This window comes from Malurus melanocephalus, unplaced genomic scaffold (assembly GCF_030028575.1).
Source record: "Malurus melanocephalus ecotype Western Australia unplaced genomic scaffold, MMel_1.1 scaffold_247, whole genome shotgun sequence".
Classification (NCBI taxonomy): Eukaryota; Metazoa; Chordata; class Aves; order Passeriformes; family Maluridae; genus Malurus; species Malurus melanocephalus.
The window spans coordinates 793,828-817,527 of NW_026623479.1; the positions used below are offsets into that span (position 1 = coordinate 793,828).

The 23,700-nt window shown below is 49.9% G+C and overlaps 1 protein-coding gene across 1 annotated transcript in view; it reads right to left on the minus strand.

Annotated features, from left to right (window-relative positions):
• Window positions 1–19,125: 19,125 nt before the first annotated feature.
• The window catches only part of HMGB3 (high mobility group box 3), a 4,978-nt gene continuing 403 nt past the window's right edge, over window positions 19,126–23,700 (minus strand). The window contains exons 2-5 of the mRNA XM_057375391.1: window positions 21,406–21,562; window positions 20,751–20,890; window positions 20,078–20,252; window positions 19,126–19,603 (exon numbers count right to left, since the gene is read on the minus strand). Of these exons, the coding sequence (XP_057231374.1) occupies window positions 19,460–19,603; window positions 20,078–20,252; window positions 20,751–20,890; window positions 21,406–21,555 (609 nt within the window). The 5' untranslated portion in view covers window positions 21,556–21,562 and the 3' untranslated portion in view covers window positions 19,126–19,459. The remainder of the gene's footprint in view (window positions 19,604–20,077; window positions 20,253–20,750; window positions 20,891–21,405; window positions 21,563–23,700) is intronic.

The window sequence follows — 23,700 nt, forward strand, 5'->3', positions numbered from 1 at the left end:
CATTACTCCCTCCTAAACTTTTCTCTCGCCCATTTGGACATTTATGCAGAGGCAACACAGCTGTACCGTGCACAGCTCAGAGAATCCCAGTCCTGGGAAAAACAGAGCTGGCTGCTTCAGCAATAAACAGATGAATGCAGCAGCTTGCCCTGAGCTGCCATCGCACAGGAGATCAACAAACAGGCAGCTCTGTTTATGCCGGCGAAACTCCAGACAAACTAACAACCTTGTGTTCAGCCACTTCCCCTCTTTGTCCGCGGAGCAGCAGCCTGACGCAGCTTGCCCTGAACAGGCCTTTTTGTTAATCACAGACACAGCCTGTTCATTCAGCCCGACTGCTCAACGCTGCAATCTAAATAAAAAGGGAAAGAAGGAAAACTTTGTATTCCTTTCGTACCCTGAATATTAAAYGACACCATCAATGTTGCCTTGGGATGCAACATCAAACCACTTCCTTTGCTCCAAGACGGGATTTAAGAAGAATGACTTTGAGGCTGGCTTGCCTTTTCAAATCTCCCATTTTTTCCCCCCATCTCAAACTCAGGGATGCAACATGAATGAAATCAGAATTAGCCTCGTTACAAACGAGCAAGGGGGAGGCTGACCTAGATTCACTCTGCCTCTCTGAAGGAAGTGACGGCAAAAGTTTAAAACCTGTCATACGGGGCTGTCGGCTGCAGCACATTTAGGTCAAAGTTTGTTGCTATCAAATCGTGCTTTCTGAAAAGGCTTTTACTGGTGGGATGATTTGTCTGGCAGCAGCTGAATTATGCATGGGATTTGTACAGTCTCTGCTCRCAAATAACTCCAGCCCTTCCGATATGTGCGAGGAAACTCAAGCGCTTCCCTGCAGCATCATCAGTGGCTTGAACCCAGCTCTGCATCCCTGGGGACACACGTGCTGGGTTTTGGAGCAGCTCTCACCACCAGCTCTCACCACTATCAGGCAGCATCCCGTGGTGGAATCAGTCTTGCTGTAGATTTTAAGGTGCTAGGGCAGAATGTGGGATTTTTCAAGGACTTTACTGAATCCTATCCAAAAAAATGCCAAATCAGAGGGCCTGCTCCCAGCAAAGACAGCCTGGTTGCTGTGCAGGTTGCTCAGGGGGGATGCTCAGATGGCAATTGAGAGGTAGCATGGGTCTCTGACCAGGTGACAATCATGGCTGAAGGAAAGGTACAGAAATGATCCCGCTGGTGGGGTTTGTTTGGGTAAAAAACCCTCAGGGAAGGATTTAATTGATGTATTTAATAGCTAACAAAGAATAACAAATTAAGTGTTTCAGTATCCAAGTAAGAAACTCCTGCCAATCAATCCAATGCAGAGAGAGACACAGAGTCTGGTTCACGACAGAACAGCCCCTCCCAAAATGTGCCTTTGACTCAGGCAGAAGAAGGACCACTCATCCTCCTCACACCAGCCCCATGATGCACGAGCTCAAACGAGGGTGGCTCAGGCTGTTCCCTTGCACAGAGACCTCCTGGGATGGCAGGAGAAAAAGATGGGGGAAGGAGCACTTTATATTTTTTCTCATTGAGATTCTTCATCCAGTCCCTTTTTCTACCAGTAGAATCCAACAACAAATCCATTCCTGCTCCTTACAGATCTCCACATTCCCCKCCTCCCCAGCCCCTGTTTGCATTCAGATGCACACCCACCTGCAAACATTCTGCCCACATCACATCCAAGCTGCTTTTCCAGCTGGGGATGGCACAAGCTTTCCCCATTGGCAGTTGTTTTCAAATGCTACGGCTGAAATTTCCATGGTTGTCCTCTGCAAGAAGGGAAATAACTCTTAAGAAAGAAGACAAGGAGCTTTCCCTGAGCAGCCCCTCCTGCAGCCTGGATTGGGACTTGAGCAAACTTCAGGAGCACTTGGCACTGACCACCTTTCTATGAGACAGTGGTGGAGGAAGGACAGAGCAACACGTTGCACTCCAAATATCAAGCTCTTAATTATGTCCCAAGCAGCACCTCTGYGCCTGCAGTAATGAGGGCTCAGCTACATCCACGGCTGTTAGCGAGATCCTGTTTTACTCCATCCTCATTATGGGAAATCGCCTGCTCAGATCCAGCAGCCGTGGAGATGTTTCCTCTCGTGAAGCAGATTGCCTTCCCCTGTCAATTACGAGCGCAGAGCTCGACAGCCCTGCRCAAATTGCTGGGTGAGAGCATAAATAGGAGGACATGAGAACCGATTACAGCCCTGGTGGCAGGCTGGCTTAAAAACACCTGATGGGAGCAGGGAGGTCAAGAGTAATAAAAAGCTGAGAGGTGATGGTGATGGTGGCTGGCACAGCRGTGCTGTGGAGCTGAGGGGAATGTGTGGTGCCTACCTGGCCCTGCAGAAATGCAGCCATCCACAGTGGTGGTGTGTTGACAGAGGGGCTGTGGCCACGGGACTCTAAAACCAAAATTTTTACCCCAGTGAGGAGATTCCMTTTCCTCAGGCTATCACTTTGGTAYRTATCAGAAACATGTAGCCTACGGAYAGGAAACTCCATATCCTTTGGGGAAACAGAAAAAGATTCCCTTCTCTTGCTGTACTYCCACCAAAAGCTCTGATTTCACTGGACACCCAGGCACACCTGCAAAACTCAGCAGCATTTCCAAGGGGTGAGCAATCAGGTCTCTGGGCTGAGGCTGCACACAAACCTTTACTCAGTGCACAGCACTGGTGCTCACACTGGCAACAGCAGCTGCTCTTACCTGAGGAAGCCCAGGGTTAACTTCCATCAAACAGACTCTTGTCCTGTTGGGTGCCCTTTCTAGAGAAAAGGATGAAAAAGTGTGTGTGGATTTTAAGCAATGCTCTTGGAGATGGTTTGTTCAGCCYTACAGACCTTGCTGACTCCTCCTGGGCCTGGTTCTCAGCCCTGCTGCCCTGCTGGACCCCTGGAGCCTGCCTTTACTCCTTCCTTTGGGCAAGGAGGTAGCAATGTCTCCTCTGCCTACRGGTCTGTCCAGGGTCAGGGATGATTCAGCAAAGGTACAACTTCCCTGCTGAGTGCCCATGTCACAAAAATCCCTTTGCTCTGCCCTATAATACATCATTGCTCATGAACTTCCACTGGTCATCAACCCCCTCCCCATTGCCTGGCCTGATGTCCAGCTGCTCCTGCACCTTCAGCCTCCCTGGACAGTAAGGTCCACACCAGCACCCAATGTTTTCCTCAGGTATGACTTGTGTCCACTCTGTCCTGCTCATCTCTTCAATAGCTCCATCCAGAAACCTCCTCTGGGCATCAGCTCTGCACACTTACACCCGCTGGTGTTTTCACAGGCTCTGCAGGAGGGTATTGATTCCTGCTCGTGGAGCAGCKCTGTCTGAGGAAAAGCTACTGCATTTGCCTGGGTGGGCTTTGAAAATGGACCTCTGTGTGCCCTGCAGATCCATTCTTCACCCTTCCCCTCCTGCCGTCCCCACAGACCCACTGGGGTTGCTCACCCGCCTCACCCCGGCCCCTTTGCTTTCCTTCTAGACCCTGCAGGCAGAGCTGCCTGTGATTTATATCCTTGTATGTAATTCTGCTAACTCACAGGCACCAGAAATCTGCAGCTGGCAACTCCAGGCTGCTTTCCAGCTTCTCCATCCAGACCTGCCAGCAGACGTTTTCAGTTTTGGTTCTCAGATCTCCATTGCAGTCTGGTCTCAAAACAGTGAATCCTCCAACTGTGCGTGTTCGACTCCACAGCCTCAAAGCTGCTACAAACGAGCTGCAAGCTCCTGCTGCTCCTCGAGAGACGAGTGTACCCCTCCAGAGTGTGTTCCTTTGGCAGAGAGCTGTGCCCTTCAGACCTCTTGAGCACAGTTTGGTGCCTGGTTTTCCCCTCCTCCCTGATTGTAGGCTTGTAAGCAAAGACAGCTCTCCTCAGATCTGGTGATGTTGAAACTCTTCTTTACCAGTAACTCCACTTACCTCTGCAACAAGGTGAAAACAGTGCTTGAATTTCTGCTGCTTTCCTGGAGAATTTCCTGGCACTGAGCTGTAGGAGCATCCATCCTGCTGCCTTTCCCTCARCTCCTCGCTCCTGGCTGTGCTCTGCCCTTCCTGCAGGCATTTCTGGGCCCAGGTTTTATTCAGTCATGGAGAAGAAATGAGAGCTGYGGTTCATAACTCATAGGAAATTTCACTGAAAGTTGAACTAATAACTTGAAAGATGAGAGATGGGAAGAAAAAAATGAAGGATTTGCATGTCTCAAGTTCACCCTCACTTTCCAAAAATCTGATGCAAGGAAACAAGTTTGGAGATGTTAGGTCAGTTCTAGGATTTAACAGGGTTGTATACATTTAAAATGAAAGCCCCAGTAGATGGGATTACCTCCCTAGTCAGGGTTTGTCCCTGCTCCCAGGGAGAGACCAAGCACTGTCCCCAGGCAGAGGGCACTCAAGCCTGGCATGCAGTGTGCACAAAAGAGCCTGAARGAAAAGGCAAGGCTGCTGAAGGAAAGCTGGATTCAAATTAGATCTGTGATACAGAGAGYTTGAAATTAAATATAAATCCAACTATAAGTTGCTGTAGATATTTAGGATTTGTATATGTACATTGCATATATATACACATACACACACGCATATATATTTATAAAGACCAACAAATCCTATCTGTTTTCAAYGTGGGCAAGATGTTGCTATAGTAATCTTAATTTTACACTCCTTACATTAAAAAGAAGATTGCAAGTTGTTTGGCACACAGACTGTCTTTTTGTTATAGCATGTGCTGCATTTAACCCAGTGGGACTCTGTTCTCTGCTTCTTGGAACTATGGAAATAGAAATAACTGCTAACAATAATGTCATCATTGTTACATGGCTGCCCTGGATTCAGTTTCCTTTAAAAAGAAATGAGGGAAAGAAAAAAAAAAGAGGCAGACAGATAAAGAAACAGTCGGTGCATATTAGCATTGAATTTAGGCTTGGACATGGACAGGTCYTTGAGGAGGGGCAGGGAGCCACACTGGGAACTGCAGGGGGAACAGGAGAGTCCCGGGTGGGAGCRGGGCAGGAGGAGAGCACCTGCCTCAGATTTCATGTGACACCAGCTGTGAACCAGAAGTGACTCTACCAAAGGCAGGAAAGGCACCAAGGGTGCACCAAAAAGGATAGAACAAAGTGAGGTACCTGTGCTGCAAACACACTGCCCGTGATGAGAGTGGAGCTGCTACAAAAGCTGCTGTGTTGGTGTGGGATGGGGGCTCTCTGCCCACACTGCGGGTCTGCCTCTAAGTGGAGAACTAAAAATAAAACCCCAACACCTCTCCCAAACCGGCCTCTCTCAGGACCATGCAGGGTGGAGGGTGGAGGTGCAGCCCCACACAGCCACATGGCGAGCCTCAAAGCCACCCCAACACCGCCCCACAGCAGCTACCCCATCCCTTGGTTCCCTTCTGCGAGGGGCTGGGGGATGCACGGGGTCCTAGAGCCTCCAGAATCTGTGGACCCAAACCCTCCCGGGGAAGAGGATGGAGAGCACCTCGCTTTCCGAGATTTGCTGGAGCTCCAGGTGGTGCCAGACCTGGGGARGTGTGAGGATGGGGTCCATGCAGCCCACGGGAACAGCCTGTGCTCTGCAGAGACAAGCACTGACTTCCAACACCCCCATCTGACATCAGCTCCCGGGAGCGTTTGTTTTCTCCAGATTGATGGTGTTTACAACTCCAGGCATCTTCTCAGTCATCTGTGATCTCTGGCCGTGAGCGGGTCTCTTTGGGACACTGAGTGACAAGTGTTGTTACGGTGCCAAGGCGATGGGACTCTCGAGTGCCTGTGGCAGGCAAATCGCTGTGAAATCATGATTTATCTGGAGCTGCATTAAGTTATGTCTCCCCTTCCTGCCTGCCCTGGCAGTGGCTGCATGCAGGTACGCTGTATTTCTTCCTCTAAACAGGAGAAGGCAGGGCCATTTAGCAGCAGCCAGAGATCAGAGGGTGCCCAAATGTAAACTCCAGGACAAAGCTCATCTGAGCGTATTTGAGGGACGGAGCTGACAAGTGACAAACGGGCAGCGCTGAGTTTGCTCTATTTTGGCTTACACCACTGCCTGAGGAAACACAGGAAGGGAAAACAGGTGAATTATTGTCACCTCCACACTTAAACAAATGGAGGCTTCAAACAAAATTGCATTGCTTAGACGTTCAGAGGGGGAAATATTTACCTCGGGTGCAGAAATAAATGTTAGAGTTTATGAGTCACATAAAGSCTTTTTATGCTGGAAATCCCTTCTGGATGAGAATGGGGATATTTCTCATTGTGATCTTGATCCATCCAATTTATTAGTGRAGCAAAAGGATCAGTGAGGCCTTATTCTCCAGAAGATGTGGCAATGGGAAAAGTTCTTCTGGTGGGGGTTGATGTCCACCTGCTCGTCCCCATCCTGGCTCACACAGGTACCTTTGCCCACCTGGACAGGTCCCATCCCAGCTGCCTCTTTGCACTGAGGGGTTTTGGCTGCTATCACAGGTTTATTCTGCCAYGTGGCTGCTCCCCAGGACCAGGAGATTGAGGGGGGCTTCTCCAACACCYCCTGTTCACAGGCAAACCCAGGCTTTGGAGCAGAGCAAGGTGGAACACAGGAACAGCAGGCTGGGAAGGAGGAGGGGGCTCTCTCTCTTTCTCTCTCTCTTACTCCTTGCAGCCCTCAGCACGCACCTCGCCAGGACACAGGATGCCAAACACTGGCACCCCTTGGAATGTGAGAGGGAGGTGTGTRTGCACAGTGCATGGATTAATGGATGAGCCAGTTTGGGTGCACTTTGGGTGCACTTTGCCCGAGCTGCTGGCACCACAGCCCAGGGAGACAGACAGCAGCTGATCCTGGGAGAGGCAAAGGCAGAGAAAACTCATTCATATGCAAAGGGYTTAGATCTTGGGGAGACTGGCAGTGAGCTCATGCAGCACAGAATGAGCCTGCCCAGATTTCTCTGCCTTTCAGAAAAAGACATTGCTGCTGCAGGAGCCTCAGGCCTTGTGGAAAAACCACCATTTCCTTCATTGGTGATGATTTATTTGGGAAGAAGCCTCATTTTTCACTGATCGTATTAGAGGCACAGAATGGATTACAGCATGGAGTAACCCTGATAGCTGAGAAATTCACTGTATGCAAATGTGAGCCTTAAACTGCTCTTTCTGTGAAGGATTGCCTGTGGCTGGGATGCACTGGAGATGTGGCACCAGTGAACAGACTGGTATTTAAAAGCAAAGGCTCGGCCACAAGGTACAACACAAGGTCTGCTGACTTCTACAAAAGCTGCTCCCTGTGAGCACAACCTGCACCTCTGCTCTGCAAACCYGCCCCTCTTGCTGCCGAACCCTGTGCCCTTTGGGATGCCTGTAAACAAACACATGTGCATGAAAAGACTGCCAAAAACAAACCACTGAGCCATCTGCAGCATCCACGAGCCCCCAAGGCCACCCATACTGTCCCCTCRTCCCTAAACTGCAGCCTGAGAGTGGCAAAGAGGCAGCACTGAGGGCCTAGGGCTGTTTGATCCTCTCCCACCTCCTCCAGCCCCTCAGAGCTCAGGCATTAGAGGGGAACAAGCTCAGATGTGAAGAGACATGAGGTGAAACTCRTGTTTTGCTCGGACTGATGCTGCCCTGGGTCACCTGGTGCATCCTCCCTTGGGCATCCCTTGTGGCCCCAGGCTGGACCCAGCACCTCCAGCAGCACAGGGATGGACAAGGATGCGTGGGGATGCTGTGCAGTGTGTGGCAGCTGCCTGAAGATGGCAAGCCAGCACTGCAGTTTATAATACATGCAAATAACCCTGCTGGAGGAAGAAGGGGGCTCCCTGCAAATAAGAGGGCTATATTTTCTTGGCAGCCCATGTAATGCCAGAGCAGAATTTAAATTGCGGTGTTTATCAAACAAGTCTGAGCCTTTTTTTTCTTTCCTCCTCTTTGTTAAATGCCGCCCGTCTTGCAGAATTTTGAGCAGTACTCCTGGTACTGCATCAGTCCTCAAGCCCAAATGCAAAGTCTGAGGAAGAAATTGCAATGCATCCTTTGGCACCAGGGAGCCATAGAGCTGGTGTGTGCATGCAATAATTTATCCTAAGCCTTCTAGTGGCATTTTATGTCTTTTTGCTGTAGTGCTATTACAGCTTTGATTACTCCATTTTTATGTTTGTCAGCACAGCATATGGGCAAGATAATTTGTATTCAAAGTATTAAACTGGTAATGTAAATTATTAAAGACCCAATTCATAAACGCATTACACACCATATGCAGATTCCTTCCCCTTAACTCTCCCTTCTCCTCCTCCTCCCCATTCTGCAGACCTGGTTTCACACAGCTGGAGCAGGATCACTGCCAGCTCCCACCCYGTRGACACCAGGTTCATCAGGTGAAGTCAGTGTCAGGTGAAGCTCCAGCCTCTTCCTTTTCCTGCTAACCCCTGCACAACTCATCCATCCCCAGCTGCCTGTTACCCATCAGCTCATCTCATTTTGGCACCTCCAAAGACACGATAAGAGAAGGAGCTGTCTCCCATTTTTGCCCCAAYCCCTCTTTGCAGCAGAGCACCCTCCAAAGTATGTACATCCCCCAGTGGAGCCATTGCAAGGGAGCGTTGGAGTGGGCACAGGAGGAGGAGRCACCCACAGTGCCAGTCCCATCTCGTGCCCATTTCCAGTTCCACACACGCAGGACAACAGCATCTCAGCTCTGGTTTTGTGGCAGGGGCTGCTGTACCTCTGGCAAGCACCCAGCCYCGTGGGCAACAGGTCACCAGTGCCRTGCTGGCCCCAACAGGATCCCAGCAGCCACTCTGAAGGGCTGGGGGCAGTGAAACCCCCCAGTCCTGCACGGAAATTGGGCTGTGGAGCTGCAGCCCCTCCAGTAACAGGCATCTCCTTTCAATAGCTGTTTACCAGACCATACACAGCGCCATTGTGTTGAGCAGATGCCGTCTTCTGTTTTTCTCATTACCAAGATTTACTGTCTTATAAGCTTATTATTGACCGAGGCTTTAGGCTTCCTTCAGGGCTGAGGCCGAGGGGAATGCAAACTCCCAGCACTCCTGTTTGCAGGAGCATCCCCCACTGAACCTGGGAGCTGACACGGGGCTCGGGGCCTCCCCCAAACCTGGACTCCTCCACCTCACAGCAAAGGCTTTGATAGCCCAGAGGAGTTTTAAGAAGCAGCAGAGTGCCCTGTTCCTGCTCTGGGAGCTCCCAAAACCCCTGGGCAGCCCCTCAGGCTCTGCCCCTGGTATGGAGCAGTTTCAACGCTTTGTGCTGCCAKCACTTCTGAAAAGTTACATTTGAATGGAGGAAAAATTGGGATGCGATGCTTAACTGTGCTTACCCTGTGTAAAATCAAGCAGGTCTCCCAACCTGGAGTCCCCCCACAGCACACAAAAAACCTTTCTGGCCCTGCTTTTCAGGCAAAATACATTCATCCTCCTATCCTGGGACAAGAAGGAGTACTTCGAATCCAGCTTTCCAGAGGTTTGGCTTCCAGGGTGCCCACAGGTGACCACAGCAGTGTTRTTCCACCTCTCCAGACCTCAATTTCACCAGCCAAAAGGTGCTGCTGGCACAGGATCCCTGGTACACTGGTCCAGCAAAGGAGCTGGTTTGCTTTCTTGGCACACCACACAGTGCCAAGAAATCATCCTCAGCAGCAGTTCCCTAAGGACATAGAGACACGCAAAAAGTAAAGACGCCGCCAGTGCCTACTGGTACTCAGCTCTGTAAGGTCTCCCGGAGCAGAAAAAAAAAAAAAAAAAAAAAAAAAAAAAAAAAAAAAAAAAGAGTTTTGCTAGAGAAAGATGATAAAGCAAGGCAGCACAGCACGTGCCACCAGCTCCTGTACCCAGAGCCCCATGGGTCAGATTAGAGCGTGTAGCTGACGGGTAAAACAAGAACATCCCCCACAAATTACAAATTTTGCAGGGCTTTCACACAACCTGGGCACGCATCGCTGAGTCAGCGCTTCCAGCCACAGGGCTGCATCCGGCTCACGCCTCAGCGCTGCAATTCCCGGGACAGCGTGTCCAGCTTGGCCACAAACCGTGGGGTGGGACTGGCCCGGCTCCCCTGCCTCAGCTCTCGGTGCCCTGGCTCGGTGTGCCCTCCCCACGTGTGGAAGGGAAATGCTGCTCCTGCAGCCCTGGGCACGGGCTGGGAGCGCTGCGAGGCTCCAGCTGTGCTCTGCCACCCTTGGRCACCTTACAGATGTGCCCAGGGCTGAAACTGCCAGGGCAAAGTATCCAGGAGAAGGATGGAAACGCGAGCAAAGTGCTGGAGATGGAGGAGGAGAAAGGCAGCACATGCTGAGAGGCTGGGAAAGAAATTACTTTTTGGAAAAAAACAAACTAAACCGCTATTCAGCTATTTCTGTTCACAACATAGTTGTAATTCCTTTTCCAATAGAGTGTTTTTAAAAAAGCAGGATTTTTCGACTCTTATTTCATGATCAAATGAAGAAGAYCCTGCTCCACCCGGCCACGAACTCCGTGCCTGAAGGGATGAGGGCGAGGGGCTGGGAAGGAGAGCAGGAAGGGCGAGTGGAGAGCAGGAAGGGGCGAGTGCAGCCAGCCCCGGGCAGACAGTGCTCCAGAGCAGATGCTGCTGGTGACAGAGGAGCCCTGCGCTGTAACARTGGGCTCAGTTTGGGCAGAACGGGGCTCTGCTGGTGGGAAGGGCTCAGGAGCCCCGAGCTGGGTTTTCTCCTCCTCTCCCGTGGAGCTRTTGGGCTCTGCACAGCTGCCCCTGCCCAAAATCACAGGGAGCGCTGTGCAAGCAAGAGCCTGAGCATCTGGTGTGTAACAGCGGCCACGGGGATGGGTGAGGTTTGCCCCAAAAGCTCGGAGCGGCGGGCAGAGGTGGGGCATGCACACAGTGCCATCGTGTCCCTGCGGAGGCAGAGCGGCAGCTTGGACGCACACAGCTCTGCTGGGGAGGGCGGGGTCCTCCGCAAACAACAACAATTGTTATTTTGGAATACGTCCACAGAGAGCCACCGTGATCCCAGCGTGCTGTTCATTTTCGGAGCCTCTAACCCACATTGTGAAGACACGACCCACCCCAGCAGACGAGCTCARCAGCAGGCTTCCAGATGTCCACCCGCTCGCCCATCTCAGACTCCTAATCCCCGACTTTGTCTGAGCTCTAGCTCATTTCTGATGCATTCAGATTATCCAGTGAGCATAACTGCTAGTGAACATCTGAATATTTCCCTCTCCATCTCACATTTCACCTTGGAGGAGAAGCACTCTGCAGAGCCCAGGCCCTTCTTTATCAAGCCAATTAGTGCAACACAAAAGCAGTGAATAGGACCAGGCAAAGCTCAATGGCCTGTAAAATCCCCAATATTTTGAGACGGGCTGAGGCTAAATATGACTGTTTAAAAAAAAAAAAAAAGGGAAGCCAAGGGTGAGTAAACCAGAGTGCTGGCCTTTCCAACCACATTAAAAAGAAAACCCAGCAAATCTGTCCAACGTACAAGGCAGTTCATGGATCATAAAGAAAAGTTTACAAACAGAGCGGCTRTAATTCCTTCTATAACATCGAAGGACCCAAGTTTGCAAGGAACAAAAGGAAATGATTAACAGGGGAAATATGCATGGTACAAAAAGACTTTTTAGTCCAAAAAGGGATGTCCATATTTAGAAACACTTGATTCCTGTTGTCAGGGCCCTGCTTTTCCTGAATGTGTTTCTCTCCCGTGAAAGAAAGAAGTCACAAAGGGAGTTTGTGCACAGCCATGTCACATGCACACAGGGCACTGCTGATTTTTCTCCAGGATTAGGGGAAAAATGCAAAGGATTCCAGAGCAAGCAAATAAAATAAAAATAATCATGTCCATATTTAGGAGAAAGCTTCTAGCAAGCCAGCAGCTCCTCCAGCAGGATCCCCTCTCCCACCATGGGCACCCTAAAGCCCTGTTAGGGTGGGYTGTCCCTGCAGGATCCTCATAGCAAGAGGGTGGCTGTGGCTCMCCGGGGCTGTGGGGCTGGAGAAAATCCCACTCCAGATCACGGGGATCTGCAGCTCTGCTCCGTGAGAGGCGTGTGCCACAGGGCTCTGCCACCTGCTCTGCACAGCCCCACCAGCCAAGCGTGGGTAAACAGGATACAGACCCTAGCAGAGCGCCTCTGACRGGCAGGAACCCGTGTTTGGCAGGATGAGAATCGATAGGAACATCCTTCCCACCCACACGTTCACCTTGTCTCCCCCACAGCAGCCTGTTCCTGTCCTTGYCATGAGAAGGTGTGCCCAGCACAGCATAAGGTGTTTCACTGRCAGTAACCAGGAGAGAGCTGAGCACAAACAGCAGCAAACACTTCAGAGACCACCCCTTCCTTTCCTGCAGAGCGGTGCCTTGGCTCATGGCACAGGCCGGCTGGGAAATACAGCACCATATGGTCCCTGACACAGGGAGACACCCTGTGGGCTGGATGCCGTCTGCTCGGGACCTGGAGACCTGCATCCCTCAGCTGCCTCCTGCTCCTGTTTCCCACCTCCACCACCACTGTTTGGCCCCTCATGGGCCGGCTGGGACAGCCAGCTCCGAGTCACAGCAGCTCCTGCATCCTCCACCCTCACCCTGATGCTGCTGGCAGCTCAAGGCTCTCAGGGGAATAGCTCCAGTGGGTGTCTGAGCTGGCACAGAGCAACAGCCCATGAGAGCTGGAGATCTTCCCTAAAGCACCTGACTACTGGGTAAACACAGTCCAGGCTGCTCCCAAAGCTTTAATGAAAGTTACACCACCTCAGGYAAGCCTTTGGGTCAGATGTGCTGGGCTGAGAGAGAGCTGGGCAGGGAACAGGAGAGGATGGGGCATCCACRGCTTCTCATGGGCAAYCTGTGCCAGTGCCTCACCACTTCTTCCTAWCATCTAATCTAAATCTACTCTCTTCAGTTTAAAGCCATTCCCTCTTTGTCCTGTCACTCTCTGCCCATATAAAATGTCACTCTCCCTCTTTTTCATAAGCCCCCTTTAAGCACGGGTAATGGAAGAGGCACAGGGCTGAGCTTTACATTCTCCCCAAGCAGCCACATCTGTCCCCTCTTAGCAGAGATTCATGGGGAAGAGTGGAAAACAAACAAGGCACAATCCTTTTATGTTCCAACCCACAGAAAGCCTTTTGCAAGTCACCCTCAAGGCTCAAARTACCTGGTCTAGTGGATTTTTTTTTGCCAGACAGCTCTAGTGGGAATCACCAACAAATGGAACACAAGTGACAGCAAGGAGAGAGAGATATTTTTAATTAAACAGTTTCTCACTAACCTTGTCTAGTGGAAGGTGCCCCTGCCCATGGCAGGGGGGTTGAATGAGATGATCTTTAAGGTCCCTTCCAAACCATTCAAAGATGCTACGATTCCATTTGGTCAGGTTTGATTCCGCTTTCAGACAAGTCCTTTGAAGAAAGGGTTCTCTCTAAGAGTTTTACTGACATCTTGATCTTTGAGCTTGGTTTGAAAAACCTCCTCCCAGCAGCTTGCAAAAATTAAGTTACTATATGAAGCAACAAAATTAAGCAACAGAAGATCCAGCACRTTTCCTTCTGCTCTCCCTGCTACTTACTGGGGAGAAATCTTGGCTAGGAAAACAGCAGCAGCCGAGCACAGGGGAGATCCCCAGTCTGAGCTCTAAAGAGAACAAAACTCGACCAACATGTTTTGTAGGAAAGCTGGAGACCAGATTGACCCTGCTTACACCTTTCTCACGCCTCTTTTACAGGAGCAGATATTACTGCTGGCACATCCAGGTGACACACAGTAAAAGAGCAATCACACAGTCATTAGCAGCAGACAAGAGGCATTTGTCTCAAGCAATCCCTCAAACCACTTCATCCTGCTACGGGTATTAATTTTCTAAACTAAATAAAGCAAATTTTAAGCTTCACAAAGAAGCAGTTAAAAAYCCTTACAAGCTATAAGCTCTTACAACAACAAAGCCAGACCATGTTTGATTAGTATTTGTAAAAAGACCATTTTTCTRACTTGAAATACCTGAGGGAGCTTTACAAGTGAAAGGGCTGGGAAGAAAAAACACCTCTAACACTCACAGCATCCTACCTGTCCCTCTTCTCACACAGGTTTGGCTACAGTGGGGTATGACACTCATGCAGAGGGGCTGCTCTGGCTCCTCAGGGGYGCTSAAGATGARGGGGCAGGTGTGGAGGCARAGCAGCAGCACTGCTCTCACGGGCTCAGAAGTGAACCACAGACACCATCCAAACAGCCAGCCCCACACCAAGGCTGGGCTCCCAGCTGTGGTTTGCCTGGCTGCTGCATTCAGCTGATGCAGTTACAGACAGGCAGCCCTTTACCATGGTTAATGCATTTCCATCTCAGCAAGGAAATGCTCACTTTTACACATCCCAGCCTCCAAAGGGCCCACCACAGCACCAGCTCACTGCTCCTGGGGAGGTCAGCTGCCATCCCTACTCTAGCTTAACACASAGCCCTGGCTCAGCCACTTCACAGGCGTTTCTGAGGCCGTGCCACATCCAGGAGCACGAGAAGGAGTTACTCACCACCCAGGAGACAGAGCTGTCAGCTCCAGTATGGCTGTGCTGCTTCCTCCTGCCTAATTTAGGGATCCAGGTGCAGGAGGGCACTCGGGGAAGAGCTCTTAGCAGCAGACAACTGCAATCAAGAGCATTAGCACAGGCAAGGAGACAACACCCCCAATGCACATATTGCTCTAGCACATACAGATCAGACCTGCTGCAAGATGAGATGYTTGCAGAGTGCTTCAAACACAGGTTATCAGATGCTGTCCGAGCAGGGGCAGGCACCCACCAGAGCCCAGCCTGCCAAAAGGGGATGRAGATACCTCACAGGGCACAAACCCYCTGTCAGGTACRCTGGTTATTCAGTCCCTTCCCCACTGCAATGACACGCATTTAGAGAGCGACTGCTTGGTAACAGGGGCTCCAGCACACTTTGTTTGCAGTGCTGCCGTGATTTGCAATTCAGTTTATTGCATTAAAATGTGGTRCAGCCGGTAGCAGAAAGAAATAAACATGCCACTTGTCACAGTTCTTCACATTATCTTTTAGAGGAAAGCAAGCTTGRGTGAACATTCATAGAGGGGACTCTGGAGCCAGTCAGAAACCACGGCTGGAAATGCAGAATCCTGCTCTTGCCCCACTGGAAACATCCCAGCTCCTCACCCAGGCTTCCCAAAATGTGCAGCAGAAGAGGGCTGATTTGGGAGATGTTCCTCTGCTTATGGAACAACAGCMTGAGTGAGCAGAGGGAAAACATAAACTCGAGGTGGCTGCCAGAATCATGCTGGAGGCTGGAAGTGAAAAGCCATTCACCTGCCACCACTGAGCCAGAACCAACGGGAGCCCTTGCACCTCRCTGCTGCTCCTGCAGGGTTTATTAGGAGTGAGTGAAACTACCTAAAAATCAGCTGTTCAAAGGGAGCAGGTATGAGAGATGTTTTGACTGTGCTTGTATCCTCAGCCCCATCCCCAATGCACTCTCCCTGTCCTATGGAACTCCGTTAGAGCTGCAGCCCCTCGCTGATAATTGATTCAATCTGCATTTGTACTAGGATTCTTTAATTAATTTTGTTATAGAAAAATGAACACACAGGTGTGTTAGGGTGCTGAGCAGCAGCAGGAACCCATCCTGCAGTGTGGCTTTCCTTGTGACAGCTTGTGGAGTGACCCCCACACCCACAGAGGGACTCCCCCAATGCAGCTCCTTCCCCACAGTCTCAGTGCTCAGATTTGGCTCTCACCAAGTGTTTAGCACATCTCAGCTCAATTCTGGAATATGCAGACTACAGAGCAGTGGGAGAGCATTGCTCCTCTGACTCTGGGTCATGCTAAGACTCCCAGGCTCATTTTCAGCAGAGGCAGGTTCTGTTCTGCACAGAGCAGCTCAGCAGCCTCGTCCATCCCACTGCCCCTCAGATGGTTTGATTTCAGARGGGTGTGGTGCATTTTGGTAGCAGCTGTGCTCTCCAGAGTATGGATAGCACTGAGTGCAGACCAAACAGCACCAACCACTGGAAATGACAGGCAGGACAAGGGCCAGTGCTGCCTCTGCCCCACATCACCATCAGAMACTCTCTTGAGCAGAATTTATCACACCTCTGACACCCATTTGGGCACCCAGAGGGACCATCCCACCCCATCAARCCATCCTCTGCCTCCCCCCAACAACAAGTGGGTTTTAACCACTGCAGAATCAGCACCATCCCTTTTTCTTAGCCGWGCCCCTGGTCCCTCAGCCTGACTCCAGCAAGGTCAAGGGGGATCAACACATCACATTTTGGAAACACAGGSAGTCTCACAGTCAGCTCTGTCAAATTCATGCAAGGTACTGTCTCTTCATCCCTTCCCCCAAATCTATTTCATCTTTACCCTTCTCTACATATCATGGAGTTAATAAGAGACATATTTACTTTGCCTGGCTTGGGACTAAGTCGAACTAGGACTCTGAGTTGTGCAGCAGTACAAAGCAGAAATGTCTTCTCTGAAACACCACGAGCATTTCAAAGCAGACAAAAAGAGCATTTGGAGGGTGTTCTATTAAAATWACAGAGCTGGGTGAAATTAAGCAGCTCCCAATATTTGAGATGACATCTCAGAAAACAAAACAGTGCGGGGGGAAATGATGTGTTATTTATATGCATTCACACTATGGCATTTATCAACAGCAGGGTATTCAGGGAAGACACATCATCACTACATCTGCAATACCCAAATCCGAGTCCCTGGAGTCCTGCACTCTGCTGTATTGAACAGCATCCCCAAGGAATGCCATATTTTAGGTGTGTGCAGAGCAGCAATAGGTAGTTCACAGTAAGGTCCAAGACCTTAATCAAGCTCTGCAACTCAAATAGATTTCCAATACAATGAAGACAAAGAGGTGTCAGCTCTAGTCCTCATTTGCTGATACTATCAATAGGGCTCAGCTCACCAGCAGTTAATTCAAAGCCAAGCTCGATTTGCACAGCAGTGATCTACACTAAGTCCCATATGTGGCTAAGGGGAGATTTTGCCAACCAGACAATGGAAACAGTATTAGACCTCCTCAACTGATGCCATCACTTTCTTTTGCTGCTCTACCACTTCCTCATCAAGAATCACATGTTGGAGTCTCCAGGTGCCTTCTCCCTCACATCAGAAGGCATGATGGAACAGTAGCAAATACAGAAGTACCTATTTCTTTTCCAGGTGCAGCTTTATTGAGCCTTTCAAAATGCAACTACCCATTAAATAGGGGCAAATTTCACTTTTTTGTAAAGCATTATAGATACTAAAAGTTAACCATAATTAAGCACCCATAAGTATTTCTGAGTGATCCAACTGTCACTTAGCCTTAAAACCARAAGTTCCTAAATTCTACTATGTTTCATGTAAGTTTTTTAGCTTGCTCCTTTCTGATGACTTTTCTTTCAGGTTTTAGTCCACCTCAACCCTGGATCAGACTGCTTTGCCAAGCTGTTGCTGGTGAGAAGCACTCACGGTTGTTGAGAAGACAGAAGAAGCCGTAAGTGCTTCTCAATTAGGCAACTAAGAAGTTTTAACCACATTCTAAAGTTACTGCCTGCACCCCATTAACCTGCAGGTCAGCTCAAAAGCAGAGGTGGCAGCAGCCCATACCCAGTGTTTGCATCCCTGAGTTACTGTGACTTCTGAAATCAGCTGAGCACAACAGCCCACAGCTTTGACTTGCTTAATGTGAGTATCCTCACACCCCATCTCCTCTCCACCAAGCAAACACCAACTGCTGAAGCCAGCACAGCACAAGGAAGGAATTCAGGGGTAGTGAGGGGGTGCTCTATTTACCCAGTTCATGCTGTTTCCATGCTTAGGAAAAACRAAGTTACAGTCACCAGTTAAAGACCAGGTATTACCTTTCTCTTCCAAGTGCTGCAAAACATCCCCAGCTTGGATTTGGAAAGAAGGCAAGACTTTGGCAMAGCCAGCTGGTGACCAGAGGGCAGAGACTCCTGTTGCTCCCCCACCCCAGCTCACAGCCCCCAGCTCCACTGAAACTCGTGTCATTAGAGGAAGGACACAGAACAAGTACCTGTACCACACTCCTACTTCAGCAGGGAGTTAGACTAAGGCGCCTGGCTCCTGGCACGAAACAAGAGGCTAGAAAAAACCACAAGTCTGAAACAGTTTAACACAGGACAAAAAAGGCACATTTTAATATGTACAGCAATGCATTTGGGCTATAAATTTACCCAACACAACTGAAAAAAATCCAAACTATGCTTTTATACTTATTCCATGGTGTCAGCCTCATTCCTAGCCACCTACCTTTCTCTGCATCTCTGAATGCTGCTATATACACACAAACAAACAATTACGTCATGAATGTTCATTTAGGCTCCCAAGTTCAAGTAATAAAGTTCAAACTTGCATAGCATCTAATGCCACTCAGCCATAAACAGTTACGATTGCATATTAGCTGGAGCAGCCATCTCTTTCAATTCAGCCAGTTTTGGCTGGCCACCATTTTTTAATTTTTTTATTTTTTTTTAATCCTTGAGTCAGAATGTTTCCTAAGTCACCAGCCCTGAGGGATGCCACAGACTTCAAAATGAACCTCTTGCTGTTGTTAAGATCCTCTTAAACCAGAAATTTAGAGTGTTGTCAAGAACAGTTTTAAAAATGTAATACTGTTTATTTTGCTTCAAAAACATTTCAGCATTCTAAACATACAAAAAAAACAGAACGTTGCAAATTTATTTAAGTACAGAGTGTTTTTGAACTTCAGTTGCTGCACTGGCTCTTCACTTAGTTGATGATGAAGAGATGTCTACAGTTTCAGTTTAAAAACTACCGCACTTAACTAAAAAAATCCATACACTTCTCATGCCAGCTGAACCCCCTTCCACAACTAAGAATGGCAGCAGAATGCTATTTCACTATATACAGAAAGACAACTTTAAGCTAAATGGACGCCCACTGTAGTGTAAATAGATCTACCCTCACAGTGCATGCTTTGGGCCATGGCACCCCGGGGAACGTACAGCCTTTCCAAGTAATCACTGCTCCTCTAAGGCATCATAACTCTAAGCATGTACCACAAGAATCTGTCTAGTTTTTACAAACTATAGATATGTACAGTTTATAACCCAGGATTTTCTAGCCAATAACCATATAGTAACACCACCTTACAAATTAAAAAAATGCTTGAAACATTTTTAAATGCTTTGTTACACCAACAGCAAAGTGCACAGAGTTAGGAGAACACTAGAGCGCCTTTTCATTTTAAAAATGTTTGGAAATATGTACAACTTTGATACAGTTTCAGGGTGCTCACTACACCCATGGCCACTTCATGTAAACCAGTTACAATTTCTAGAGCACTTTTAGAAACTACAACGCGATCGGAATCCAATTTTTTTTTTTTTTAATTAAGCCTAATAAGGGCAAGAGACACCATCTCCAATAAGAGGTGCTTCATTTATGGTGTTTCCCCTACTCTATGGTATTCACATGGAGACAAGTATTGTACAGTTTTATTCATCATCATCATCTTCATCCTCCTCTTCTTCATCCTCCTCCTCCTCTTCGTCTTCTTCCTCTACCTTTTTCCGAGCAGCTTTGGTTGCTGCTCCCTTTGCGCCATCAAACTTTCCTTTAGACTTGTAGTCTGCAACATCCTGCAAAGTCAAGGGGATGTCTTAATTTGCTCTAAGCAGCAAACACACACAGCATTTGTACAGCAGCAGGCATTAAGGTAAAGGGACTGGCCTTCCCTGGCTGCAGCCCCCGAGGGGACAGAGCCAGCAGGGGAGCACACGGGTATGCAGACACCTAAGAGTGCTCATGGATCATGGAGCCTTGAACTCTGCATTCATGGCTRTTTCTCTGAGGAGGAGAAGAGAACRCAGCCTCTCAAAGTTYCCTGATAATGGGACAAAGCTCCTGCGACAGCACAGCAAGCCCTCTGTGAATCATCCCTGGGGAAAGCTTTCCCTCCTGGAATCTGCCTGTGCATCTCAATCCTGCTCTGCCCCAACCTCTGCAAAGCTCAGTTGTCACTATGCTGGGGCCACCTAAGCTGGGCCTRTGCTACAAAAACCTATCAACACAAGAGCTGGAACAGAGGAGRCACAAGTGACAACTCTCCTTACCTTCTCGTACTTCTCCTTCAGTTTAGCTGCCTTGTTATTGTAAGGCTGCTTTTCACCATCACTGAGGTTGTTCCACATTTCACCCAATTTCTTCGCTACATCCCCAATGGATATGCCGGGGTTTGTAGACTTGATCTTGGGGCGAAACTCTGAACAGAAGAGGAAGAAGCCAGACCTTGGGGAGAAAAACCAGAGGACAGTCAGCATTGCAGCAGCAGGTCCAGGGAGCACCCTCTTCCCCCATCCCTCATTCACAACATTCACACATGTCTGAGCACACAGAGTAGAAACTTTTTTTTAACTTTTTTATAAAATCAAACACAAACTTCCACGTTTTGATTTTACTGCGGCCCAGACCTACAGTCTTCACTCAATGCTCTTTTTAAATTAAGTGTTCTGTATCCCCCCCACCCAATTTCGTCTTAGATACACAAATCTCATTGTGACTCAGACATTTCTGTCTTCCATCACTACAGTACCAAGCACTGACGATTTGTGTCAGTGCTCCACATGGCTCAAGCTGTTTAGAAGGTTTACAAGGACAGCATCATTACCAATCTTGCCATACCAACACCACACCCCCCATTCACCTCCTTTAAGGAAATCTGTGTTACATACAGGGTGTGAAAACGAATGAAAACCCTTGTGCATTTMATGCCTCCAAGTTACTTACGGTGGTCGTTTTGGGGCATTGGGGTCCTTCTTCTTCTTGCCGCCCTTAGCTGGTCCATAGTCCTTCATTTCTCTATCATATCGTACCTTATCAGCCTTTGCCATTTCATCAAATTTAGCCTTTTCCTTGCTTGACATGGTCTAAAAAATCAAAAAATGAAAAACCAAACTTGTGATTACCCAACTGTTCAATAGCTGGCAAACTTTATGTAAACAAGCCAACACACATCAACTCGATACGGGAGTTTCAGAATTTGTTTGTTTTCTAACTGGACCACCTTGGGGACGAAGGTCCTGTACGGGAAATCACAGCCATTAGCATACTCTGCAACAGGGAAGCAACAGGAATGAGACAAGCACAGCCAGAGTCCTCCTCAGGACACACACCTGGAAGGAAGTAACAGCCAAAGGGCATTGCTTGGGAACAGAAAAAAGGCCAGACTATAGTGGGAGCACCTAAACAAGCAGATACGCACAGCTGAAACATTCAGGACTGCTACAGGCTCTGGCAGCACCCGACCCATGGCCAGGACAGATTGCCAAGAATGGCACACAGACCAAAACAGCACCAGCCCCCTTCACATTCAGACACACACACATCATCCTACAAGATACCGTAAGAAGTTATCACTTTGGGAAGTCACAAATTACAGTACCTTCCACCTCTCTGAACACTTCTTGGAAAACTCTGCAAAGTTGACTGGAACCTCTGGGTTCTTTTTCTTATGTTCCTCACGGCACGTCTGCACAAAGAAGGCATAGGCAGACATCTTGCCCTTGGGCTTCTTCGGATCACCTTTAGCCATCTTGACTCTGTASGGAAGAGGGGAGAAACATCAAGTGAATTATACATATATGAATGCATAATACCTATGAATGTACACACGTATGGTGTGCACATATTTATATACACACATATCCCACAGCATCTTCTGACATTATGGCCCATCAACARCACATCCCTTTCTTGTCCCCCAACACTCCCTGCCATCCCAAATACAGAGACTCAAATTATTCTTCCTTGATACTTGGGTTGCAGACAAGCCAAGAGAAACCAGTCACTGGATTTAAGTGTTGCATTAATATCTATTTACATCATGTCCAAAGACTGGAGACGGCCTATTAAATACACATACTTCTGCCTATTAAGCATTATATATGAACTAAKATAAAATATCTGTTTTAGTTGGCTACCACACTGGGGCTGGAGTGGCATGCACAGCACCAGGCAGCGACTTATCCCTTCTGGAGCTAGAGCTCATGTGTTAGCAGCTGCTGCMCAGGTAAAAAGGCAGGACAAATTAKTTGCCCCGAAAAAGCGCAGTAACCATTTATATATAAAAAGGGCACAAATAAGGCTGACTTTAACCGCAGGAGGACCCGTGGAGCCCTGTGAGGTGAGCTGTGCTTGCTCTTGCTCCACCAAGTGACACATGTTTGAGGCATAGTGGTCAGTGCAAAGATGCAATCACCAAGTCACGAAAGGATGGTGCTAACTTTTGGGCTCTATTTCTTTTCCTGCTTCCGTATTAAATTTTTCACACTTAATTAAAAAAAATTAAAAACCATAAGCCCGCAACAGTCTTTTTCTATTTAAAGCTTCTCAGTCGCTCAAAAATTTAATTTTTATTCGCACAACGTTAATATTTAGTTGCGCCCATTAAYCTGTCAGGTGCAGCAGAAGTGGCCGTGTGCCGCCCTGCCCTGCCCGGCCGCTGCCGGGACGCCGCTGCCTCCGCAGGGGCGGAAAACGCGCGGAACCGGGGGCCGGGGCGCGGAGCGGGGCACGGGTGCGGAGCCGGCCCCGCTCCGAAGTTGGGGGCGAGCGGCCCGCGACGGCAGCTCCGGCCCAGCCCGGCCCCGCTCCGCGCCCCTCCCGCATCTGCGCCCCCCCAAGGTCACGGCGGCGGCCGCTCTCCGCGGCTCGGGGCGCGGGCACCTGCGGCGGGGCCGGGGGCGGGGGGGGACCCCCCCCCCCCCGGCCCCTGCCTAGCGCAGCGCTCTCTAACAAAGGCTCCCGTGCAGCCATTACCGCCGCCGCTACGCTCCTCCGCGCTGCCAGAAAAAGAGTGCGGGGAGCCCCGGGGCGGCCCCCCGGAGCCCGTCCGAGGGCACAGGAAGGTGGGGGGAGAGGAGCCGGGGCGAAAGCGAAAGGTTTGAGCCCCCGGCGGGGCGCCGGGAAGGAGATTTTCCCCGCCGCGATCCCCCTCCCCATCCCTGTGCCGCTCACACGTCTTTCTTCCCTTCGCCGGGGCTCTCCAGCGCCAGCCATATTAATGCCCACAGCACGGGCGGCGCGGCGCGGGGAAAAGGCGATGCGGGGCTCCGCCGCGGGCGCAGCCCCACCAAAGACACCTTCCCGGGCGGGGGAAGAGCAGCGGAGGCAGAAGCGAAGGGATCGGGGGAGTTTGGAGGCGGCGGCGGCGAGRAAAAAACTGCTTGGCCGGGACCGCCGGGCGCAGCGCGCAGGGTTTATCCCTGTCAGATGCTAAAGCGACAGCCATATTAATGCAGAATAAACAGCGGGCACGGCACTGCGCACGGCCGACAACTTTCCCACCGCCGCCAGCCCCACCGAGCCCACCCGGGGAAGGGGGCACATAAAAGCCGAGGGCGCCGCGCGTTTTGCCGTGCGACATTAGGAGGCGGCAGAGAAAAATCCCTGCCCATGCGGGGGAGAAGAGGAGTTAGTCCCGGTGTAGTTGCTGCACCAGCCATATTACTCTCGCGGCACGGGAGCCCGGCGCGGAGCTACGGGGCTGCACCGGGGGCAGGTGGCCCCTCGGCGGCGGGGGGAGCTCCCGGCGGGGCAGGGCAGGAGGACGGGGGGCAAACGCTGCGCCTCGCCCGCTGCCCACCGCCCCGCCAGCTGCGCACGGCATCTGCCCCGACACCGCCGATCCCCGCGAGAGAGGGGAAACAAAGTTTTGGGTGAATTTCCCGATTTTTTT